This window comes from Sus scrofa, chromosome 18, assembly GCF_054392235.1.
Source record: "Sus scrofa isolate SSC_HxYL_T2T_F1_AM1 chromosome 18, Sscrofa_HxYL_maternal_Yorkshire_Landrace_v2.0, whole genome shotgun sequence".
Lineage (NCBI taxonomy): Eukaryota > Metazoa > Chordata > Mammalia > Artiodactyla > Suidae > Sus > Sus scrofa.
The window spans coordinates 21,079,722-21,103,545 of NC_139400.1; the positions used below are offsets into that span (position 1 = coordinate 21,079,722).

Consider the following 23,824-nt stretch of genomic DNA (forward strand, 5'->3'; position numbering starts at 1 on the left):
ACTCTGCCTGAGCTGCTTTTCCTATGTCTCTTTTGCAGCTAATAGAAAGCTATAAAAACGGAGGCAGCCTGCTAATTCAGGGACCAGACCACTGTTCACTCCTTCACTTCGCAGCTAAAACCGGCAACGGGGAGATTGTGAAATATATCCTTGACCACGGTGAGTAGGCACAGCCACCCAGGGATCACTTATCCATGAAATAGACTCAGTGTCTACCCCGCTTTCCTCCCGGCTAGCCTCAGAAGGGCGGAAATACTCTCCAGCTCTTGCTGACTCTCCTCACTTATTCAGAGCTGCTGGGTTTGCAGACCCCTGACATATGTGGGTCACTTTAATCAAGCAATTAATAGAAATAATTTTCCTATCAAGGTCTTTGCAGGATATTCTGGGGGCTGATGAATTAAAAAAATCAGGAGTTCCCATTGTGGCGCAGCAGAAACGAATCCAACTAGGAACCATGAGGTTGCAGGTTCGATCCCTGGTCTCGCTCAGTGGGTTAAGAATCTGGTGTTGCTGAGAGCTTTAGTGTAGGTTGCAGACGCAGCTTGGATCTGGTGTTGCTGTGGCTGTGGCGTGGGCCAGTGGCTACAGTTCCGATTGGACCCCCTAGCCTGGGAACCTCCATATGCCACAGGCGTGGCCCTAAAAAGACAAAAAAAAAAAAAAAATCAAAGACAAAACCCAATGTGGCCTTGGTCTCATATGCTTTACTGTTTGAGGAAGAGCTTTTATGTTTTTGGAAAGTTAACTAGTTAGGACCAGCACCTAATCCATCCATAGTCGTAGCTGATCATTCTGAGGAATAAGGAGCCTGTTTTTTCCCCATCTTTCTACTTTCCTTTTTTTTCTTTTTTTCTTTTTTTTACAGTTTGAACCTCATTCATCTTTTCAACTCAAGTCACACTCTATTCTCTTTGAAAACAGCTGATCCGCTCATGTTCTCTGTGCAGGCCACGGTCACTTCCCAGGTGGCTTCCTGACTGGGCTTGCGATTGGGTGTTAGGTCATGTACCTTAGCGTCCACCTCCGTTGTAGCCCTTTAGAAACACAAACACACCAGAGGAATAGCACATCTTGACCATACTTGGCGCTTCCCATGTTGATAGTGTTTCTAGGACTGAAAAAAAAACCAAACAGGAATGAAAGGGGATAAAAAGTCCCCCTGGCTTGGCTGTTTTAGAGGAGTCTCTAACCTGTGCTGGGTACAGGTACTCAGAGACCTTGGAAGTTTCTGTGAACCCCAGCACTGAGCCTGTGTGGCCTGCCCTCTTGTAGCCAGACTTCGGCTATAAATAGTAAGCATAGAGGTACACATTCACATTCCCCCCCCCTTCCCCCCCCCCCCGCTTTTAGGGTCACACCGTGGCATATGGAAGTTCCCGGGCTAAGGGTTGAATGGGAGGGAGCTGCAGCTGCCAGTCTACACCACAGCAACACGGGATCAAGCCATGTCTGCGACCTATACCACAGCTCAAGGCAATGCTGGATCCTTAACCCACTGAGCAAAGCCAGGGATCAAACCCACATCCTCATGATACTAGTCAGGTTCTTTACAGCTGAGCCACAGTGGGAACGCCACACATTCCCTTTTTTGAAATTGAAGTATATTTGATTTATAATGTTGTGTTAGTTTCAGGTGTACAGCCAAGTGATTCAATTATATTCCTTTTCAGGTTCTTTTCCTTTATAGGTATTTACAAGATATTGAATATAGCTCCCTGTGCCATATAGCAAGTCTTTGTTGTTTATCTCTTTTATCTACAGTAGTGTGTGTCGGTTCATACGCATTTCCCAGTTTATCCCTCCCTCGCGCTTTCCCCTTTGGTAACTGTAAGTGTGTTCTCTGTCTTATTCGCATTCCTTATTATTATTCTTTTTGTTCAATCCAGCAAACGCGTGTTATTCCATTCATTTATCAACTATTTGTGGAGTGCTTCAGGGGAACTGCCTGTTTTAGACCAGCACACACACACACAAATACAATACAGTCACTGTTTTTAAGCAGTTCTAAAATATAACCATACACATCACTAACTTTAAAGCAGTCCTATGTAGATGGCTTAAGTCCTATTGTAAAGCCACAAGTAGGTAACAGAGCTGCCATTTCTCAAGCACAGATTATATGCCAGGTGCTTGTAACTGAACACATCCTATGTTTAATCTTTACAAGAATCTTGTAAGGTGCATCTTAGACTGTTGGTCAATTTTTTTGAACTATAATGATTTTTATTTTTTCCGTTATAGTTGGTTTAGAGTGTTCTGTCAATTTTCTCCTGTACGGGAAGGTGACCCAGTCACACATACGTATATATATTCTTTTTCTCACATTATCATAAGTGACTATATATAGTTCCCAATGCTATACAGCAGGATCTCATGGCGTATCCATCCCAAAGGCAATAGTTTGTATCTGTTAACCCCAAATTCCTAGATTCACCTTCCTTTGTCTTCACTATCTTCTGACATAAAGAGTTTGCCTGAGGTCTTGCTTGGCCTGCCTTGCGGCAGAAAGATGGGTTCAGGAAAAGAAAAGGGTGCTGAAGTAGGGTGGCGGTCATTAGAGGATTTCTTTCCCCCTGGTAGGCAGAGTTAGATAATCCCAAGCCTGTCTGCCTCAGAAAGCCTAGATGTATCATTGGTGCTGTGTCTGGGGTGTGCGTATTCATTCTCCTACTCCCCTGCAATCAAAGCATTCCTCTTTGAACACGACTGAAAAAAGCAATGGTGGCATAAATTCTGCTTGCCTCCTGCAACACAGACTTGTACACACAAATCATAGATGTTTTCTCTTCCCAGGTGACTTCTCCAAAAGCTGGTGAGAGGCAGAACCAAATTATAGAACCCAGCCCCACAGACAGTTCAAAAAGGTCACAAAGCTGCCATGGTTCTTTTTCTCTCAATAGACAAGATCTCACAATTTCCACTGCCCAGAGTTCAGGTGCTCTTACTCTGTGTGCCTTCAGCTTGGGTTGAAGTACCCCTGCCGGCGTTCATCTTGATCGCTCGCGGTTCTTCTTTCCTGGTTTGCCCTTTACCCCGTGAGGTTGAGTGCTTGTCCACACACCTCAGACGGCTCAGTACCCATGTATCTCCTTGGAGTTAGGCCAGACCCTGGCCCTCAATTTGGGTGATGAGATACTCGCGGGGATTCTGTCATGAACAACAAGCATTGCCCCCCTGGCTCTGGGATCGTCCCTGTGTCCCTGATCTCGAATCTCACTTGGGGCTGCCTTTTTGACTGAGTCCATGTTGAAAACAGACTCTCGTGTGTTTGGGGCTTGCAGCCGGGACACCTGAGCCTTTCTCGACACCTGGTCTTGCATCTCAGGCTTTACCACTGCATGACGGTCCTCGGAGTCCTCAGGGGTGAGGATGGAAGCTTCCTGACCCCCTGAGGCCAGGCTGCCGAAGTTGGCCTCATCCCTGTGGCATTCCGACAGCTAAAGCAAGTCACAGAGCTAACCCCAGCTTGGGTGCGGGTGGGGGCGCAGGCTCTTCGGCTTCACGGAAAGAGCTGCAAATAATTCATGGCTGTCTTTAACCCACTCCCCTCCCTCACTCTCTGTCTTTCTCAGTTGGTATGACCCTCTGTTCTCAACATCCTGAACGACAGACTCCCTTAGAATTTCCTGGAGCTCCACTTTTATACTTTCCTTTGGTTCTGGGTCCTAAACTAGGGTTGCAACATTTAGCACATAAAAATACATGACAACTATACTTCTTCTTCTTCTTCTTCTTCTTTTTTTTTTTTTTTTTTTTGCATAAGTATGTCCCATACAGCATTTGGGACATACTTACACTAAAACCCAAAAATCCTCCTTTCAGTGGGTCTCCCCAAGGGCTTAAATGGTGAGGGCCGAGATGACATTGCTCTAACATCAGCGGTTGTCACTCCCCAGGCTGCTTCTCTTTCTACTGGCTTGAGTAAAACGGCCTTTAAAAAGTCCAGTAGGAATTCCCGTCATGGCTCAGTGGTTAATGAATCTGACTGGCATCCGTGAGGACAACGGTTCAATCCCTGGCCTTGCTCAGTGGGTTAAGGACCCAGCTGGGGTGTCGGGCACAGATTCGGCTCAGATCCTGTGTTGCTGTGGCTGTGGCCAGCAGCTACAGCTCTGATTAGACCCCCTAGTCTGGGAACCTCCATGTGCTGCTACTGATAGCCCTAAAAAGCAAAGAGAAAAAAAAAAAAAGAAGTCGTCGTCCTGTAAATCAAGCTCACAGGGCTTCGAGTTTGTGACCTCAGCCATGGATGACATGAAATCCAGCTGGCACATTAATCTCTCAATGCTTTGACCAAAGCTTGCATTCCAGTATTAACAGGCTTCTCTTCTTTCTCCCGTGTCTTTTGCAAGGAGTGAATCATGCGATATAGGTCTGTGTCAAAACTGAAGGACATAAGGAATTTGTTAGGAACTTGGCATAGGGAGAAGAATTATTTCTCCAATTTCTTGGGTTAGCTTTTTAAAATTAGGTTTAATATTTATCCTAACAAGAAAACCTTTGAGATTCTTGTAATCATCTCAACTTGAGTCACACACAAACAGTTCCTGTGGTCACCAGGGGCCGTGTCTGCCTCCCCAGGGTGTCTAACTGGCCCGTAGATTCCCCCGTGTAGCAAAATCCGTCTCTTCTGTTGGAAAATAAAATCTTATTATGATCTACAGTCCAAGGATCACTGTGTATTTGATGGATAGCAATTGCAATGTCTTAGTACTGCAGTGAAATAACGGACACTGAGTTGGAGTTGATTTTTATGAAAATCAGGATTTAATCAACCCAAGAGGCACGACCAATTGCATTCTCATTGTTTCTTGTTATTCAGGAATGTGAATGTAACATCTTTTGACAACATCAGCCTAGTCCTCCGCATTCCTTAAGAGCTAAGCACTCTGGCTCAACCATTTCTGTTGTTATTGTCGTTTGTTTTAATATCTTTAGCGGCTGATATGATTTATGGGAACCCATGCATGTTGGAATTGAAAACTCTCTTTGCAGAACCACTCATTTCTTTTAAATTACAAACCGCCTTTGAATCACGTGGTCTTGAAGGCAGGGACCTGTACCCGGGGAGCACGACCCTCCTCTACTCTGTCATCATCTTCTTAATGTGATCTCTGCTCAGCGAAATAGTCTCACCTCATTTAATAAGGCTGATGACTCTGAAATCCCCTCGAGGTGACTGGAAAAAAACCTTTTCCAAGACATTTCTGTGTAGCTGGGATTCAGGGAAATACACCAATCTGTGGCACTGAATTTATAGATTAACATCAGCACTATGGAGAACAGTGGAGGTTACTCAAAAAACTAAAAATCCAGTTGCCGTACGATCCAGTAATCCCGTTCCTGGGCCTATACCTAGACAAAACAGGAATTCGAAAAGATACCTGCATCCCCCTGTTCATAGTAGCACTACTTACAACAGCTAGGACAAGGAAACAACCTAAATGTCCATCGACAGAGGAAGGGATAAAGAAGATGTGGGGCGTATACGCAATGGAATACTACCTGGCCATAAAAAAGAATGAAATGTTGCCATTTGCAGCAATATGGATGGATCTCGAGATCATCGTACTAAGTGAAGCATAGCAGAAAGAGAAAGGCAAATACCATATAATTTCACTTTTATATGGAATCTAAAATACAACCCAAACCAACGTATCTACAAAACAAAAACAGGTTCACAAATACAGAGAACAAACTTGTGGTTGCCCAGGGGGTAGGGAGTGGAGGAGGGAAGGATTGGAGGTTTGGGAATAGCAGAGGGAAACTGTTATATATAGGATGGATAAGCAAAAAGGTCCTACTGTGTAGCACAGGGAGCTATATTCAATATCCCACGGTGAGCCAGAATGAAAACGAATATGAAAAAGTCTATCTGTATACCTGAGTCATTTTGCTGTCAGCAGAAATTAACACATTGTAAATTATGTACATTTCAGTTTTTTTTTTAAAAATTAGCATCAGATTTGTAATAGGTAGGTCTGATCAGTTTGAATTTATGCAAATTAAAAATGTGAGAAAAAACAATGTACACATGTATGTGTGAGTCACCATGCTGTACAGTAGAAAATTGAAAAAAAACCAAAAAAATTAAAAAAATAAATGAATACAAACGTTATGCTGTGCCAGAGATCGAGACACCCCTCCTAATCATCCCAATTGTTGTGAAACTCTTCAAGTTTTAGGGCTTTTTTTTTTTTTAATTAAAAAATTTGATTCAAGTCTTTCCTGCGGCTTTGTATTACATAAATCCTGAAAAACTTTTCAAAGAGCTGCCTGTGAAGACACCTTTAAGGATGCGTTTCTAAGAAATCCGTGGGTCCTTTTCTCCAGAGCTCAGGACGACAAGGCTTGTTTGCTTCCTGCGTCCTTCCTCCTGGGAGCCCCCTCTTCCCTCTGCTTCTCCTCCTCCTCACTGGTTACTGATGGGGAGCAGGGGGCCCAGGGTCAGGAGGACGCCCCCTGGACCGGAGTCCTGAGAGATTAGTCATTCTCCGGACTCCGCATTCAGCCACATGCTTCTCTTCTCAGGGCTCTTTTAAAGCCACGCTGGGGGGCTGGGCGGGGGCAGGGGACCTGTGGTTTCTTCTGAAAAGCCACAGGAGCCGTGAATTTTTCTCGCCCTGCGTCTTCTTCGGGACGCCTCCTCTCAAATACACGACACGCTGCTTTCCTTTATGAAAAACTGGAATTTGGGCATTCGGAGGGTTGAAAGGAGAACGGAGGAGGGAGAGCGCTGAAAGAATTCCACAGGGACAGGGTGGAGCGAGGAGGATGTGAGGGATTGCAGCTGAGAGCCCCCCATCCCACCCCCCACAGGGGTCCCTCCTTTTCAACTCCTTTCAACCATATTTTCACCCACTCCCTCCTCCCTCGCTTTACTCCTCCGAGAGACTTTTGTGGGGTTTTAGGCTTTTACCACCGGGCCCATTTTGCTCCTTTGTTTTTATGCTCCCAGCTCCCAGCCCCCCGCCCCCTGCCGTGTTTCCTGATAGAAATCTCACTCATGCATTTCCTTGCTGATTTCAATGGCTTATTTTGTCTTCCCTCTTTTGGGGGCCTTCAGTCTTTCTTTTTTCTTCACCCCCCTTTTTGCTGCCGCTGGTCCCCAAGAGAACCGAGCACCATCCCGCTGGGACGGGATGACGCTGCGGTGCGAGTTCCCAGTGCCAGCTCTCCCCACATCTGTGCAGCTTTTGTCCCGGGGCAGAGGAGGATTTGGGATGGTCTGCTGGCAGCGTCAGGGAGACTAATGGGAAATGAGGTCCAGAGGGAGAGCGGCTGCAGGGAGGTGGAAGGAAGAGCAAAGGGGATTTGGATGCCTCAGTGTGGGAAGCAAATTAAAGGACCCATGTGACAAAAGACACACCGTATATAACACCACCGAGGTATTGATGCTAAAACTGCCGTCGCAGCAACCGGGCTACGGCGGGGAAGAGCAGGGACCCGAGATGTGGAAGGGCTGACTGCTTTCTAGGCTGTTCAGTTTTTCGCCTTAGGAGACTGGGGATGCTTTGCTTTCTTTCGAATTCCCTGGCCTTCACGGGAATACTGGTGTGTGGATCCCCTCATCATTGTTCTGTCCCTTATTTTTCAGACCATTTCTTATGGAGCATGGCCTTTTTTTGAATCCACATTCTATTTATGAATCTCTCTTAGAGGGAAAAATGATATTGGCCAGGATCCAAGTGGATTTTTAAATGACTTTCATCCGTTCAAAAATGAATTTTGGGAGTTCCCATCGTGGCTCAGTGGTTAACAAACCTGACTACTATCCATGAGGACGAGGGTTTGATCCCTGGCCTCCCTCAGTGGGTTAAGGATCTGGTGTTGCTGTGAGCTGTAGTGTAGGTCACAGACACGGCTCAGATCTGGTGTTGCTGTGGCTATAGCATAGGCTGGCAGCTGGAACTCTGATGCGACCCCTAGCCTGGGAACCTCCATATGTCACAAGTGTGGCCCTAAAAAAAAATATGAATTTTGTCCTATGCACTTTTTAGGAAAAATGTTATGGTAATAATCGCTGCTCACCTTTATTGTTCTAAATGCTTTCTGTGTGCTCATACATTTCTTACAACCACCCTGCAAGGTAAGTTCTCTTATCTCTGTTTGAGAGGTGGTAAAAGCTGGAGCATGCTGAAGTTAGGAGACTGGCCAAAACTCAGAAGTAATATGAGATACAGTTTCTGCCCTCCTTGTTCCTGAAACCCAGCAAGGCAAATAAAACATGGATAAACCACCACCAAGCAGGGCAGCTTGAAATGAGCATCACATGCAGGGTTCTAGTGATAACTGGTACTGGGCTTTGGAAGGCAGCGATCAGCCTCTGACAATTTCATGGGGACATGTGTACCTATACCTCCTCGATAGAGACTCCACCGTTTTTTTCTGGTGCAGGTCAGCTGTGAGATGGAGCACAGATATTTTAGTAAACCCTGGGAGGGGCAGAGAGCCAAGATTTACTTTTATTTTGTTTGTTGGTTTGTTTGCTTTTCGGGGCTGTACCTTCGGCATATGTAAGTTCCCAGGCTAGGGGTCAAATCTAAGCTGCAGCTGCTGGCCTACGACACAGCCATGCCAGATCCAAGCCGTGTCTGCAACCTGCACACAGCTCACAGCAACGCCAGATCCCCGACCCACTAAGCGAGGCCAGGGATCGAACCCGCATCCTCATGGATACTAGTTGGATTCGTTTCCACTGCACCACAACGGGAACACCAAGATTGACTTTTCTATTCAGGGAACAATTGTGAGTTCTCTGCTGACAATTTAATGGCATTCCTTCAAATTCCTTAGTGGAGATGTAAGGTTACCCGCAATCAAAACATATGTATACATGAAATGCAAACGAGGCTCCAAAGCCAAATGTTCCCTGTGGATATATATGGAAGGAATTCCATCATCTTTCTTTTCCTCTCTTTCTCCCATTCTCTCCCTTAGGAGTAAGACTCAAATTAACTTTCGCAAAAATCATAGTTGCTTTATTTTTATGGCCATATCCACGGCATATGGAAATTCCCAGGCCAGGAATTGAATCTGAACTATAGCTGCAGCAGTGCTGGATCCTTTAAACTTACTGCACCGGGCTGGGGATCGAACCAGCACCTTCACAGCAACCTGAGCTGCTGCAGTCAGGTTCTTTACCCACTGTACCACAGCGGGAACTCCTTAAATGCTATTTTTTTGTTACACATTTTTTTCTTTCAAGAGAAAATTTGTGTGACATCTCTATTGATGGTTTTTGTTTGTCTGGCCATTCCTCTTCCTCTGAATCTTACACCAATGCTACCACTCCACACAGGGCACTGTTAAATAGCGTGATACACTATGCAAAGTAGCTCCCAAGGGATTACTGAAGACACAAATAAGAAGAGAAACTGCAGCCTTGCCTTTGGTGGCGCCTGGCACCCACCCCTCCTCTTTCCTCTTCCGCAGCCCCTTCTTGCTGTCAATTAATTACGTCCATCATTTCAGAGCTCTTCCTGAAACCTTTAATTGGAGTTTCTTTGGATGGTAATTAAAGGCAAAAGTATCTTGTTTTAGTATCCGCACCTCCGTCTCTCACTTCTGTCAGCTGCAGAGGATTAGAGAGAGACAGGAAAGGATAAGCAGCCTGCCTGCCTCTCAGATTAGATCATCACCTCTGGAATCCTTCTGGCTTGGCTTCGTTCCTCATGATTCTTGTCAGACATTTGAGGAACATGGTTCTTTCTCTTGCTTGCCCCACTTTTGTCAACCCCCTGCCATCTCAGCACAGATCAGACCGCTTCAGCATCCTCCTCCAGGAAGGCACCGACCCCGAGTCCATGGACACAGAGGGTGCAGCGCTGAGCACCCAATGACGGCGCTGAGCAAAGGAGGGGTGATAAAGCCTCTGCTCCCTAAACATCTGTGCCATTGGCCGTCATCGTGGGGACAGACCCTGGTGAGGCCGGGCTGCTCAGGGTTTATGGAATTCCTTTCGAGTGAATGGCTTGAAAATTTGCTGAAGGTGACAGGAGCCCTCTTTTTTTTGCTTTTCATTTTTCTCATTTTTGGCTGCCCTTCAGCATATGGGCTTCCTGGGCCAGGGATCAGATCCCACCCGCAGTTTCAGCCTAAGCTTCGGCAACACTGGATCCTTAACCCACTGTGCCGGGCCGGGATGGAACCTGCCTCCAGTGCTCCCAAGGCGCCTTTGATCCTGTTGCACCATAGCGGGAACTCCTCCGACAGGAGCCCTTTGAAAGGACCCTGGGTGCTGGAAGCCTTCTTGCTCCTGACCTTGTGGGGGCTGCCTCGGCCTCATCAGGGATTGGAGAGCCTGGAACACTTGGTTGTCAGGACGCAGAATCTGAGTCAACACGCACTTCAAATGTCAGTGGGAGCCGAGGGGCCCTTTTTTGTCCCCTTCTTCACTGATGTTCCTCTGACTTGACTTAGCCTGACCTGCTGAGTCGTGTCAGTGAATGGGACACTCAGTCCTCTCTCAACCTGAGGCATTGCAGATAGTGTCCCAGGTACGGTTTTTTTTTCCAACCTTAGACATTTATTTAACCTAAGAGTCAATTTCCTTTTTTTTTATTTTTCTTTTTTTTATTTCCCCAATACAATTTTTTTCTACTGGACAGCATGGTGACCCAGCTACACATACATGGACACATTCTATTTTTGCACAACATGCTCCATCATAAGTGACTAGACACAGTTCCCAGTGCGACACAGCCAACTCTCATTCCAGCTACGGCTTTAAGCACATTGTTTGTATTTACTTATGAAACTTCATAACACACCTGTGAGAAAAATTTACATACATGACAATAAAGGGACTGAGAAAGGAAACGAACTTGCCCAAGATCTGGTAAGTGGCAGATAGAGCTGGGACTTTAAACCAAAGAGGTTCAGCTCCAGAACCATCGCTTTTCATCACTGGACTGCTTTGCATTTTTTTTTTTTTTTTTTTTTTTTCTTTTTAAGGGCCACAGCCGTGGCATGTGGAAGTTCCCAGGCTAGAGGTTGAACTGGAGCTGCAGCTGCCAGCCTACACCACAGCTACACAGGATCCGAACCACATCTGTGACCTACACCACAGCTCACAGCAATGCTGGATCCTTAACCCACTGAGCGGGGCCAGGAATCAAACCCTCATCCTCATAGATGCTAGTTTAGTTCATTACCACTGAGCAATATCAGGAGCTCCCCAGCCTTGCACTTCCTTAGGGGAGTATCGGGGCGGGGTGCAGATCGAAATTCCTGTTTCCTTAGAACCACAGGACTGGGGAACAAAAATGAATGAACGAAATCCTTGTTGAAGCTATAAAATAGGAGAGGTGCTAGGATCCACCCGTAGCCTGGGAACTTCCATAAGCTGTGGTGAGGCCCTATACAGCAAAAAAAAAAAAGAAAAAAGATTTAGAATAATTTGTGGAAACAGGGCATCCATTCAAAAAGCAAATTCATAGTGTAAGGGCAGAGCCAGATAAGTGTTAGGGGACTTCAGAAACAAGGTTGCTTCCTTCCATCAAAAGTGGCCTTTTCAGAGCAGGTCGTCACACACTGGACTCAGAGTGTGTAGGCTTTAGGTGTGTGGGTGGAAAATCCTGTCTGTGTGGGGAGAGTGGAGGGGGCGAGCTCCAGGGCAGAGAGAGCCTCAGGGAGAGTTGGGGGATTGTGCAGCTACCAGTTTAGCTTATGCAAAAAAAAAAAAAAATTAAAAATAGAACCTTGAGAACAAATTGAAAAAGGGGAGTTCCAGGTGCAAGCGTATGAACCTCTATGTTTAAGTACCTGGGGAGACACAGAATGTATTTGAAACCTGGAAATGTAAATATTACAGGATTCTTTTTATGTTTTCTTAGAACAGTCCTGCATGATAATTATGTTCCCAACAGAGACTTCTTAGGAAGCTTCTTTGTCCAGGAAGACAAGTAGGAGCAACAGATAGGACAAACATGGCAAGAGAAGATTCCCCGGGCCTTGTTGACTAGGCCATGAGAAAGAGAAGAGGCGGAGTTATGATTTAGCTCCCGGAGGACCAGGAGGATGGAGAATATCCAAGGCATCTTCTCCTTGGCCAGTGACTTTCTAGTTAGAATCTTCCCTTTCTTCTAATTACGTGATAAGTAATGACGTAAGGAAGTTTTCACTGATAATGGTACCCACCAACGTGGCGAGCGCATCACCAGGATCACACTTCTGAAGACTACAGAGCCGTGATGGGCATTTCCACTTTTATTCATTAAGTCAACCAAACGTTTAGGGCCCTCCTTGGCCCCAGGCTCTGTGCCCGGTGCCGAGGAAGGACACAGTAGTGGACAAGACTTAGGCCACGACTTCAAGGGGTTTTCCAGAGTCTAGCTGTAGTGACAAGCCAGCAGGTGACTTCAACATGGCTTGACACGTGTCATGACCAAGAAGATGATCACGTATCCTGACTCATCTGGGGGAGTCTCAATCTGAGTGATGAATTCCATTACCCTCCCGATGATGGGAAGGAGAGTTCGTCCGCAAAGCGGCGGAACACATGGGCAGGGTGTTTGACGGGATATTAGGAGTGGAGTCACAGACAGCTTCGTGGACAGCATGTGTCAGCCAATCCCAGCAGCTAAGGAAGTGCAGGGAAGGTTGAGAGGAAAGCAGTGGTGCCAAAGGGGGAAAGGTGGGCGTCCAGGCGGTATTAGCAGGTGAATTAATTCATGAACAAGGGAGAAAGTGTGACTGTGCAAATGCAGGACATTTCAGTTCCCAACAAAGCATCTATAATCATTGGATGCTCCTGCCTAACTTTTCTTCCAGGTCTTGAAAGGGGCATTTTAGGAAAAATAGAATTTTTCCCATTTCTAAAAATAAAGAGATCGGACTGGAAAACACCGACTCTTGAGCATAACCTGCTGTGTTATGTCCGAGAAACGGACAACTTAGTAACATGGTCTCTTGTAGCTTTAACGTCATACCTACCACTCAAGACTCCAGCCTAAACAACCTGCTGCCAGAGAATGAATGAATGAATGAGTGAGCAACAGTCCTTAGAGCCCACCTGATTGTCCCTTTCCTTTCTAGGTAGCCACTTAATTACTTTCATTTATTCTATTCCAATTAATGTTATTCTATTCCAATTAATGTTTCTTCAGCTTGTTTGAAAGGGTTTTGGAGGCAGGGGCCATGTCATTCTTTTGTATTTCCCAGCCTGCGATACTGGCTGGTGGTGTTTGGGAGACTGAGGAGAAGGAGGTTGATGGATCCTTTCTTTTTTGGCGGGGAGGTGGTCTTATTGTCTCCATCACCAAACACTCCACTCTTTTTTGTTGTTGGTGGTGTTGTTTTTGCTTTTTAGGGCCGACAGGTAGAGCATATGGAAGTTCCCAGGCTAGGGGTCGAATTGGAGCTGCAGCTTAACCCACTGAGTGAGGCCAGGGATCAAACCCACATGGATATTAGTAAGGTTCGTTAACCGCTGAGCCATGAATGTATCCCGAACACTCCTTCTCATTCCGCTTCCCAACGTGTTTCATGCTGTGACTGTAGATTTTTGGTGCGTGGTTACTTTTTGACGTTATTGCTGATGGACGACTTTCTCTCCTCTCCTTCAGGACCTTCTGAGCTACTGGATATGGCAGACAGTGAAACGTGAGTGTTGCCTTTGCTACAAGGCCTCGATTATCTTCAGAACATGTCTAAGAGAAGGACGCAGCCTCGAGGGCATCATACAGCCCATCTTTTTGTGTCTGTGATAAGAACGTGGGCTTTCCGTGGCCTTCCTAACGGTGCAGGACCCGTCTTCTAGATCAAAAATTACACAGCAAGAAGGGCAGGCCCGCGTCATGCTGATCGTGCATGCAGCCCTGGCTGGTCATCAAGTCCTTTCGCTCCGCCGCATCCTCAACGGCAGAGAAATCCAAATTACAGTCCTTAGCTCTGAATTACCCCTCACGTTGATTCCTTCTCAACTGAGGTTTGTAAGAAAATTAAGCCCTCGTGCCCTGAGGCAGCCTTTGTGTGTAGTGCGACAACTTCTTGCTGGGTCTAGACTGGGACGCGTTATATACCACCACCGGACAACCGAAAACACGGTAGCTCCATTGCCGTGGTTTTGTGTGTGTGTCTCGGAAGAGGAACCCTAGTTGAGAAAAATCACTGTGATGGTCCTGAAACCAGTAACGCTTATTTTCACCTTCCTTATTGCCAGAGTAGCAAAAGCGCTACCGTTCCCCAAACAGGAACAAAGAAAGGCTAAACATCTCACCCAGGAAGCCACGTGGTGCCTCTAGAGAACGTCAGTGTGATTCCAAAAGGGATAAAGAATGGGTGGGGTGGGGAGGGGAGGGGCCAAGAAGATGAGGAGGAGGAAAAGCAGGAAGGAACAGGACAGAGGACACGTAGGAGGGTTTAGCCTTAAGTGACTGACTCGGAAGAAACCGTCCCGGCTGGCGAACTTGTCCACACCGCGCACATCCCGTTGCTGAGAGGGTCCGTCACCCCAGTTTGCCTCTCTGAGGAGTGCCTTTGATTTTCCATAAAACGCTTTGGCCTTAAGTGTCTCCTCAAATTTGGACTCAGAATGGAAAGATCCTTCCCTCTATACAGCCTGAGGGGTAGGGATGGGGAAAAGGGCCCCTTTCCCTTGGCGCTTTCCCATCCTGAGTGGCTGACCACAGGCCTGCTGCCAATGGGGGCAGCTCTGGTTCCTCAACTCCCCCACGGTCTTCCTGCCCCTCCCCTGCCATCTGCCACTCAAGGAGTCAGTGGTTGGGCAGAGTGGATGTTGCCAGGAGAATCCCCTCCCAAACCAAACCACCTACCAACCTACCAAGCACGGTTATGTGGTTCTCCCCCACCCCCACCCCCTCTCCCGTGCGCCTCCATCCGGGGTCATCCCTGCTCTGCCCAGGCGTCTACACAGAGTGCATGGCTCAACACAATTCAGACACGTCTCCTCACGTCGGCCTATCTCATAGCGCCAGTGAGTATTCCTTAAATGAGATGCCAATAGTTGAAAATGGAATCACTCAGCCTAGTTAACCAAGCGACAGGGTTTTAAAAAGCAGGCTGGGGTCAGGTATCATGCGGAGTTGATGACCAACTCAAGGCACTTTCAGGACCCCCTCTCCTGCCTTCCCTGGCCTTGCCCCGCAGCCTTGGTCTCACACACAAATCGGGAAAGAAGCTGAAGGGCACCGAACGCACAGCAAACGTCAGCAGCAGCACAGGGCACTACCCTCCTCTCCTCCCCGCTGCCTCCAGCCCACCCCCACTCCGCCTCCAGGCCTCTTATGGGTGGTTTCCCATTTCATCTTTGATTTAGGGGTGAGACCGCACTGCACAAGGCCGCCTGCCAGCGGAACCGGGCTGTGTGCCAGCTTCTGGTGGACGCAGGAGCATCTCTGAGAAAGACGGACTCCAAGGTAACTTGAGGAGTGAGTGCAAGCATCCTCCCACTGGGCAAGTCTCTGGCACCCTCGCCTTTATTTGTGCCCACAGCAAAGGCGTCCTTTCTGCACTTATGGAAGTGCCTGGGGCTTTGGAAAAAGGAGGAAAAAATAAAGTGTTTCATTTAGAGAAACTGCAGTTTAAATGTATAAGCACAAAGGGAGGGTGTGCGCTTGCCTATGGGACTTTATAGACTCTGAATGCGCTGCCCTTCGGACTTTGGGGTTCTCCTGATGAATGCCAGCAGCCAAGCTGCGGGGAGGTGAGGTTCAAAGCGCTGGGAGAGGGGTCACCATCATGTTCCCAAGACATTGGCCTGGCTTCCAAGAAGCCCCTCGGGGATTTCTCCTTCAGCCACTGAATCCAGAACAGCTAAGGTCCATGATTTAATGGCCCCACATGTGGGTGCCCAAGGGCTTACGGTCACTCCCAGGACAGGAGGTCAGGCTGCACCATGAGTTGGTCTAGTTTACAGAGAGCACCCAAGGAAAGGGTTGAAAGCTGCAATAAAACAGGAGCTGAAGCCCAGTATGGTTGACCTAGGGCTGCCGCCCATGAGAGAGGGGGCAGGGAAAAGTTAATACAGAAGGTCAGCCCCACAGTGGCGTTCTCTGATGATCTGAGGTCATGGTCATGTTCACGATAAGCTCTGCGAATGTTAGAGCCCCCCGAGTGGACTCCAGCCAAGGACAGACCACTTAATGGAGAGGGTTTCAGAGAGGCATTCTAACACAGAGATGAGGATTTCAACAAGTGGGTTCTACGTAGCCCAAGGTTGGGGTTCATGAGCATCGCCAAGAAACCTCCACAGATGACGGAGAAGCCTAAGGATGACTAAAGCCCCCTAAGATTTGAGAGCTAAGCACCTATCACCTCCAGTGTTCACACTGGGGTCTCTTCCATCAGCTGTGCACATTGTAACCCATCTTGCTCTCTGGTGAGGCGCTTCCTTCCCTTCTGGAGCCAGCGGCCTGGCGTGATTCTCCACCTGGCTGGTGCCCCTCCAGGTCCTCGCTCTCTGAGGTCCCTGGCTGCCTCAGTTCTGATAGCCCAAAGCTCCCAAAGCTAGATCCTGGTTTCTAGCTGGCCTGTTCTCCGTCTGGTCAACTAATTGGGTGTAGGATTCTCAGTGGCACACAGCTGCTCAGAGGGATATTCTTCTCAGATGGCACTGCCACATCAGGGCTTTGATGTGTAACCTGATTGAGAAACACAGCCCATGGTGCAGGCAGATCAGTGAGCCATGGGCCAGGGCCTGTTCACCACACACAGACTGGTCTCAAGGCAGGTGGTCAAAGAGGAGGGAGGAACACCGTGACATAGAGGGACAAATAGAAGATGGGGCCCAACAGCTGGTCCCCGGGCGGATGGCTCTTTTTTTTTTTTTTTTTTTTTTTTTTTGTCTTTTTAAGTTTCTGACAGATAAATGGGCTCAACATTCCTTCAGGTTCCTTTCTATTCTGTGATATATATATGTGTGTGTGTGCTTTTTTCACAACACAAACAACTTTATTATTTTATGGCTATAAATATAGTGCCTGGTCACACAGAAAACCCTAGCAATGCAAAACATAAAAATACTACAAAGGGACAATCACTAGACGTTCCACCCTCTAGACCTATATACTCTTAAAGCTTTAATGATCTCTCTACACGTGTGGGTGTGTCTGCTTTTCTCTGTCACTTTCTTTCAGTAGATAAAGCCCTACTGCACATGCTCTTGCACTAGGTGTTCACCCAGCATATTTAGAGATCTTAGCTGTATGGAGTGATAGAGCTACGCTCCTTCCTTTCCAGGGAACCTATTATTTTTTTCCTGCTATAATTTTTTGCTCAGTCAACGCTTAATATGATAAATATGACTGGGCCTTCTCCTAGAGGTTTTCGGAGAGAGCAGTATTTTGAGAATTTCTCTGAATAGAGAATGGCTCCTTAAAAATCCACAGAAAACCCACCACAGTCCATCTCTTCGAATATTTGGAAACTGGGAATCCCACCTGTTAGTTAACACTAACGCAAAGATAAGAGAGGCTACAGATTCTGCAAACAAGCTGAGTAAAATTATTATGGGAACTCGAAGCTGGTGGTTAAATATTAAATCCCAACTGAAGGAGTAACATTTTAGAAAGGTCCAGAGCCGCTAATCCTTCCTTTTATCGTCTACTCCCCGTGTCACTGTGGTGGGGAGATGAAAGCTGAGACATGTTCGATTATGTCTGCAATACTTGTGTGCATTTTTACACAGGGAGCTATTTCTTTGGTGCAGTTATCATGCCTCTGTCCTCTCCTTAGAACTCAATGTCATTTTTAAATAGGTATCACTGAACAAAAATTAGAAGCTTCAAGGAGTGTCACTATCTCTAAACATTCAAGAGCACAGAGAACCTTCTTCCTTTTCCTACTGACTTCTGGTCACTGGCCTCCTTTCAGAAATACAGTGGGTGTAAAGAGACATTTAACATAACGGACTGCAAAAATTATACAATCATGTAAAATGATGAGAAGAACATTTTAAAAGGCTGATATATTAAGTGAAAAACATTATGTAATAGTACATAAACACAGGATGGTTTTATTTTTATAAAAACAGTGATGTGTAGAGCCACAGGAAAAAGGTAAAATAGTTACACGATGGAAGGGTAACAGCTTAGTCTAGTGGAATTGTTGGTGATTTTTATCTTCTTTCTGATGCTTCTCTACCATCCCAAGATGTCTTTAATATCAACATCCATTGATCTTACAGTGAGAAATCAACTCCCTTTTTGGCAGAGGAGGTAATGCTCAACTGAGGAAAACCTAGTGGAAGACTGCAACCGACAAAGAAACTCTTTAGATTGTTTCTGACCATCCGTTTCGTTTCTGCCTGTTACTTCCCAGGGTTTAGAGTAACAGAAGCGTTCCAAACTGGAGCTCAGAATTTCTTCTGCTTCCCTCCTTTTCTCTTGAGGGATTTCTCTCCTCCTCTGAACAAGATCCGGGTTGGATCTCTGGTCAGGAGCCAGAGTCAGCTGCTGTGTACTTAGGGACCCTGCGACTTTCCCCTTCCTTAGCTGGAAGCCCCACCTCTGAAAAGTGATCTACTCTTTCTCTTGAACTTGCGTATCTCCCGTGTTCAATGTGATGCTTCTGGCAAGTAATAAATTTGAAAGCATCTTGAGACCTCTAAACAAGCAACCCTGGAAAGATCCTTTTTAGTGAGTCATCTTTGAGTAGGTCTGCTTTGGTGTTTTGTTTTAAATCTCATCCCATGTGTGTGTGTCTCTTTGCTTTTCACTGTTACCTACAGGGTAAGACACCTCAAGAAAGAGCACAGCAGGCGGGGGACCCCGATTTGGCTGCTTACCTAGAAAGCCGCCAGAACTATAAGATCATTGGCCATGAGGACCTGGAAACTGCGGTTTGACCCTGGTGGACACGCTGAGTGAACCTGAACGAGCACATCGCCTGTGCCCTCCTGGCGATTGGGCAGCTCCCCTGGAAGAAGCTGATGGAATCCATAAATCTGTCTCTCTCCTGCAAGAATCTGAGACCAGGCCACCAGTTTTAAGGGCTACCAAGATGTACAAGAGAACACGATAGCCCACTGAGGATGAGGCAGGATACCTGGAGATTTGTGGAACACAGGTCCACAAAATTCGATCCTTATTGCTTCCAGCAAGTAGCATGAACTTCTGTGTTCACCTGTATCATTTATTTTAAAGATTCAAGGATGTTCATATAAATGGCACTGCTCCCTCCGCCCCATGCGCTCATCTCTCCCCTGTACCGCACAATTCTACTGTAACTACCCATCGGTTAAAAAAAAAAAAACCAAAAACAAACATGATATGATCTGTTCTCTTTACATTCAGTCTTTGAAGACCATGAGACCCTGAAGGTCTCTACAGTCCCTCTGGATGTCCTGCAGAAATGTAACTGTAAAACCGCTTCCATTTCTGAGACGAAACATACCAAGACTCCTTAGTGACTCTCTGCATGTCTCCTCTCCCTCCCTGACCCCTTCTCCTTATCTCAGAGCTGGGGAGTGCCACGTGGATAATGTCAACTCGTGATACCTCTGAGGTGTGGCAAGGTGGCGTGGGCGTTGTCTGCGCCCAGCTGTTCTCGGAGAGGTGACCCGGGGGTGACCCAGGGTGCGGGGCTGCTGCCGATGGCCGCGGAGGACGGGTTCCGCTTGGGCTGTCTGTCTGTCCAGCTCCGTTCTGCCTTCGTGTAGCCATCTCGGCCTTTGGCTGCCATCGAGATGAGCGATGGATTAAACAAAGGCCCAGAGCTGGTTGGCAGAAGCACTCAATTTTAAGTGCTGTTGAAACTGCTGAGCAGAAAACCGTGTGTGGGAACTGTGGTTACAGGAAATGGGGCGCTGTGACAGCAGTTTACTTTTACTTTTTTGATAATAGAAAGCAGGCTAATCGACTTGAAATAAAACAGTGAAAGCAAAAGTAGCAGCATATGTCAAAATAACTCACTTAAGCAAGAAAACAGTCGCTGGAATGTTGCACAGAGGCTCATAGGCTCTTGGGTACAGTAGTGAGGGGGGCTGATGTTAGGTTTTCCTTCTCAGTTTTTGATTTTCACTACTCCAAGTAAGCCTTGTCCCAAGGACAAAGCCTTGTGTTTTGAGTTCCACTGCCAGATTTCTGAGATGCCTGCATCTTTCAGATGGATGCCTCACTTACTGCTTGTCAGGTTCCAAGGTTATGCCCTGTAGCCCCATTTTTCATGTACGGGGTGGGCTAATATATTCTTTTCTCTATAGTTCCCCTACCAGAATGTTCCTAGTGCAGACTACTGTAGGAGTCTGGCTGGCAGTGGAATTGCATCTTCTAATCCCGCCGCAGATCAGCTGGTACTTACAGGTCCCTCTGTTAGCAACTCTGTGATAATGAAAGCATCGGTCTTCTGGCTTTTGGGGGGATTATCTACCTGACTTGGGTATAATAAGGCAAAAGTGAAAGTGGGTGACATTTTTGCTTCAGACTAAAGTGATGTCTTCTGAGCCTTTTTCCATTTCGCTCTTAGACACAAGGCAAGTGTTTGCTCGTGTTTCTGCATGGACATACATGATCGTCTCTCTGCATTTATTTAAAGGTCTAGTGATGAGACCATGCTTATCTGAATCACTTTTGGTCACCCAGCCGTTTGAAAGGACGGAGCTGATACTCTGTGTTGGATCGGAATAGCCTCTCAGTGGGTAGGGACTAACTCTGTCCTTAGTTGTTTCACAAAATCAAATTGTTGGCATTATTTCCAGCTCTGGGACGGTGGGTTGGCTGTGAGACATCTGTTTCCATACGTCAGTCTTAGAAGTGGGACTGTCTTTGGGGTTTTCTGGTGAGGGCAAAAAGGACTGCAGAAAATGGTTTCCAGAAGTTGGAAAAAAGTGCATTTCAGGAGAATTTAATCACTGGGCTTTTGCTGGGAGTTTGTCAGCTGGGGGACTGTCAAAGAGATGATGTGATGACAGAAATATAATCCTTAAAACAGACTGGAATCTGGCTTTGCAATGGTGCCTTCCATTCCCTAGATTGAGCCAAACATTTAGCCATGCAGCCAGTTACCAGCTGCCCTTGCTGGGATGAGGGACTCGGTTTTCACCAACTGCCATCTCCTATTTCTCTGTGATGCTTCAAAGCAGCCCAGAGAAAACTGAGGGTAGAGGTGGCTATGGGCCAATTCAAATAGCTCCAACTGAAGTCACATGCAAATTCTTGGTATGGAAAGAGATGAGGTAACAACTACTGTAGGGGCCCTGGTGCATTTGGAAATTGTTTCCAACCCAAAAGATAGTAATTTCCTACATTATTGATAGGGAATGACTCATGACCAAAGCAACTATCTCTTTGAACAAGCAAACACCCTGAGAACTTGGGTTTTGGCAAAAAAGTAAATTAAAAGCATCAAAAAATGAGCAGAATAGCGATCCGTTCAATTTCTTCAACATTAAATCTACCTCCTGTAGCTTTTATTTTATTTTTTAAATTGGCCACTGCATGTCACCATCCTGGGCTTTAGAAAAAGCTAAGGACATGTGCTCCAGGAGTTTCCAACTAGCTCAGGCTGGCACTCTCCCCTCTTATGAGCCATCAGAAGGTAGACAAGCCCTGGCCTGAAAATCCACAGGACTTTAAAAGATAAAAGTATATACCTATAGAAATACCATTTTCTACAAAAACCTATTGAGACGGCACTGCCAAGAGTGGCTGACTTAGCAGACATTCCTCTGTGTTTGGCTCGGCAGAGCCCTTCGTCTTGTGGCACTGTCTGCTCTGGGATTCCATTTTTAGGTGAGGCTGATGAGGGATGAGAAATGCAGTTATTAAAAGACAACATTGTATCACCTTAAAAGTAGTCATTTCTGAAGCCTTATAGTCCCCTGTTACACATTTAATGAAAAAGAACCCAGTTAAGCTATGCTTTATCACATTCAAGGACTTGAAAAAGAACAGAAACCAAGAAGAAAAACAAAAACACCAGGGCTAGGAATTGCACTTGGAGAGTTTTGGTTACTTCTCTAGAGGTTATAACCTAAAATGAATGCAGTTTCAGAAACACAGACTTTAGCTGGCAGGTACACAGCCATGAAACTAGGGACAGCTGAGAGAAAGCCGCACAGGCCCCATCACGCCCCATCCTTGCGTGCTCGCTGGCCTTAGTGCATAGGCAGATCCATGTGCACAGAGAGATGCTCAACCCGTGGGTAGGGTTCATTTAGACCTAGCAAGTTTCTCTGCTGAAAGGACTTCTGGAATTTATTACTAGACTCCTCATAACATCCCTGTCTTAGAAAATGGGGGGCAGCAGTTTTGTTTGTTTACATGTCAATTTTATTTTAAATGTCTCAAATGTTTAAAGGATAAAAGGAGAACATGCCTTGTATAGAAAGTTCTAATACCACCAATGAGCATCCCATGCAAAGTCAAGGTGGTCCTCTGAGCTGGTCTAGTGTCTCCGACTAACTCCCTAGAGACAAACAGCGTGGACACTCATCAACATCGTTGCTTGTGTGTCATGTCAGATCCATTCTGTGCATATACAAGCCCTAACGTACATACAGACGTCTATTTCTTTCAAAACCTACATGTGTATATATCCTATACACACACTGCATAGGTTTAAAAAAGAACATTTTAGAAGCATGCCAGCCATCTGTACGTGTGTAGTTAACACCAACTGGCAAAGAGAAGGTAACAGAAAATTTTCATTTATTCTTTTTTGTATTATTCTATGCTTAGTTCTATGATTGCAGCACTTCAGCAGCACATGGCATTTGCTATTGCTCGTGTCATAAAATCCATGACCAAGAGGGCTTGTAATTGTTTTTGTTACCTTCTGTGAAGCATGGAACCTGCCTGAGCCCACAGACTTGTTTTTGCTATTACTGGATTTCCAGTGGAGAGTTTCTTCCTTTGGGAGGCTCACACCACTCTACAAGGCTGAGTTTACAGGACTGATGCTCATTGCTTTGCCTCATGATATTTAATTCAGGCAAGCGATGGCCAAAAAGGTGTAATAACTTGGCTATGGGTGGGGTCTGCTTCCTTCCAGTAGGAGTAGCTTAGAGTCACTATATTATTTGACTATGCCATAGAAAAATAAGAGATCATTGTCAAAGTGGCCCATCATAACCATCAAATAAAACTACTAATTGCTCTACTTAAATGGATTATTTTCATTTTAGGGGAAAAAGTAGAACACCCATTAAACGAGAGAGGTTTCTGGTTAATCTTTAACATTTATTTAGTATAAAATAGCTTCTGCCCAGGTCTGTAGAACCATCTCTGAATATCTCAGCTGTCTTAGTCTCTAAATGCCATATTCAGGTCATTATTTTAAGTCCTATTAAGCTTTTTCTTGGCCAAGCTTCTCAGACTGACTTTGGCTCCAGCTCTTTTCTGTGCTCTGGTCATCACTCATCTCCAGGCCCTCCAGTTTTCTGACCTTGCCAATAGTCCTACTCCAGGACTTTCTCTGTCATTGCCTTCAACAGTTTTGTCATACAGATGCCCAAATCTCCCCCAGATACTGTGCTCAAAATGGTTCAAAATGAAATTACCCTCTGGAGCAAGTATCTGTTTTGCCTGAAGGACAAATAGACTTCCAGGGACCTTCATCATCTTGGGTAGTTACTCTAGGCCTTATTCTGAGACGCAGTCTCCCAGGTGTGTTAAGCCAATTTCTTTCCTAGTCCCACCGTGAGGGCACAATCGCAGTGGCTTTGTACACACGCAGCGATATCAACCGTGTGACCCAGGAAGTCACCTGGGTGACGGTATCATATGAATGTTTACCTTTGCTGGCTATCTATGGATTGTAGGCTATCTCCCCTTAGGTTTTTTGGAGAAACCTAAAAATAGCAACTAAGCAAAATGTAGTGCCCCTGCCAGCCTGCTCGCCCAGGACACCGTGAGTTACT

General features: G+C 46.2%; 1 protein-coding gene and 1 long non-coding RNA gene across 33 annotated transcripts in view; one reads left to right on the plus strand and one right to left on the minus strand.

The window, feature by feature from the left end:
• Nucleotides 1–19,850, plus strand: part of DGKI (diacylglycerol kinase iota) — a 474,617-nt gene extending 454,767 nt beyond the window's left edge. For all 32 annotated transcript variants that reach the window (XM_021079007.2, XM_021079008.2, XM_021079004.2 and 29 more), the window contains 4 exons: nt 39–159; nt 13,572–13,608; nt 15,284–15,383; nt 18,695–19,850. In XM_021079007.2, the coding sequence (XP_020934666.1) occupies nt 39–159; nt 13,572–13,608; nt 15,284–15,383; nt 18,695–18,811 (375 nt within the window). In that variant the 3' untranslated portion in view covers nt 18,812–19,850. The remainder of the gene's footprint in view (nt 1–38; nt 160–13,571; nt 13,609–15,283; nt 15,384–18,694) is intronic.
• The window catches only part of LOC110257584 (uncharacterized), a 170,833-nt gene that overhangs the window by 126,754 nt on the left and 20,255 nt on the right, over nt 1–23,824 (minus strand). The gene's annotated exons all lie outside the window — the stretch shown is intronic.